Genomic DNA, 991 nt, shown 5'->3' with positions numbered 1-991 from the left:
GCCACACGCCGTTGCCTGCAGAACGCTGTGCTTTAATAGGCAAATACAAACACCGCTGACACGCGGCCCAGCCTCCCCCCCTCCAGTCGCGCCGTGGGGCTGCGGCTCCCGCGTTGTGCTGAGGGGTCAGAACCGCTCCGCCCCATGGCGCTGATCCCCCCTAAGCCGCGGCAGAGGGGAACCCCAGCGCCGCTGCGGGGCCTCCACTGAGGAATGCGGCCCCATAGAGCCGTGGGCCCCATAAAGCTCTGGGCTCCAAAAAGCCACAGGGCTCAAAAAGCTACAGGCCCCAAAGAGCTGGGAGCCCCCAAAAGCCCCAGGTGCTAACGGACCACAGGCCCCAAAAAGCTGTGGTCCCCAAAAGGCCCCAGCCTGCCCAGAAAAAACACAGGCAATAAAGAGCTGTGGACCTCAAAAAGCTGTAAGCCCCCAGATCCTCAGGTCCCAAAGAGTCGTGGTCCCCAAAAAACCCCAGGGCACAAAAAAATGCTGGTCTCCCAAAAAATCCCAGGCTCCAAAGAGCCGCGGCCCCAGCGCAGAGCAAAAGGAAGCAGCTGAGCCAGGGGGGCTGCATCCCTCCACAACCCCCAGGCTGGAGGGACCCCGAGGGATGAGTCCACCCCTGCAGTGTGTGTCCCTTCAGGGGGGTTCCCACCCCCAGGGCCCCCTGAGACCCTCACCGTGAGGGTGCCAGGGGGCTGCTGGTGGGCTCAGCGTGGGCCCCATCCTGCTGCCATGCATGGAGCCGGTCCTGCAGCAGAGCCAGCTCCTCCAGCAGTAGGGCCGGGCACGAGGCCAGGCGGCCACGCTGTGGGGGGCATGTGGGGTCAGGGTGGGGAACTGCAGAGTCGGGATGGAGACGTGGGGTTGGAGAGACACGTATGGGGTTGGGGTGGATGCACATGGGATTGGGGTGGATGGATACATGGGGTTGGGATGGTCATACATGGGGTTGGGAGGGACACTCATGGGGGTGAGATGGATATGCGGG

At 63.8% G+C, this 991-nt stretch overlaps 1 protein-coding gene across 1 annotated transcript in view; it reads right to left on the bottom strand.

The window, feature by feature from the left end:
* Positions 1-11: 11 nt before the first annotated feature.
* Positions 12-991, bottom strand: part of LOC122193941 (myotubularin-related protein 11-like) — a 3,083-nt gene continuing 2,103 nt past the window's right edge. The window contains exon 5 of the mRNA XM_042894847.1: positions 12-808. Within this exon, the coding sequence (XP_042750781.1) occupies positions 677-808 (132 nt within the window). The 3' untranslated portion in view covers positions 12-676. The remainder of the gene's footprint in view (positions 809-991) is intronic.

The sequence above is a fragment of the Lagopus leucura genome, unplaced genomic scaffold (assembly GCF_019238085.1).
Source record: "Lagopus leucura isolate 7727_CA_CO unplaced genomic scaffold, USGS_WTPT01 31200-0_obj-0_obj, whole genome shotgun sequence".
Lineage (NCBI taxonomy): Eukaryota > Metazoa > Chordata > Aves > Galliformes > Phasianidae > Lagopus > Lagopus leucura.
The sequence above is the reverse complement of the archived record's forward strand: the minus strand, read 5'-3'. Positions and strand labels throughout refer to the sequence as shown.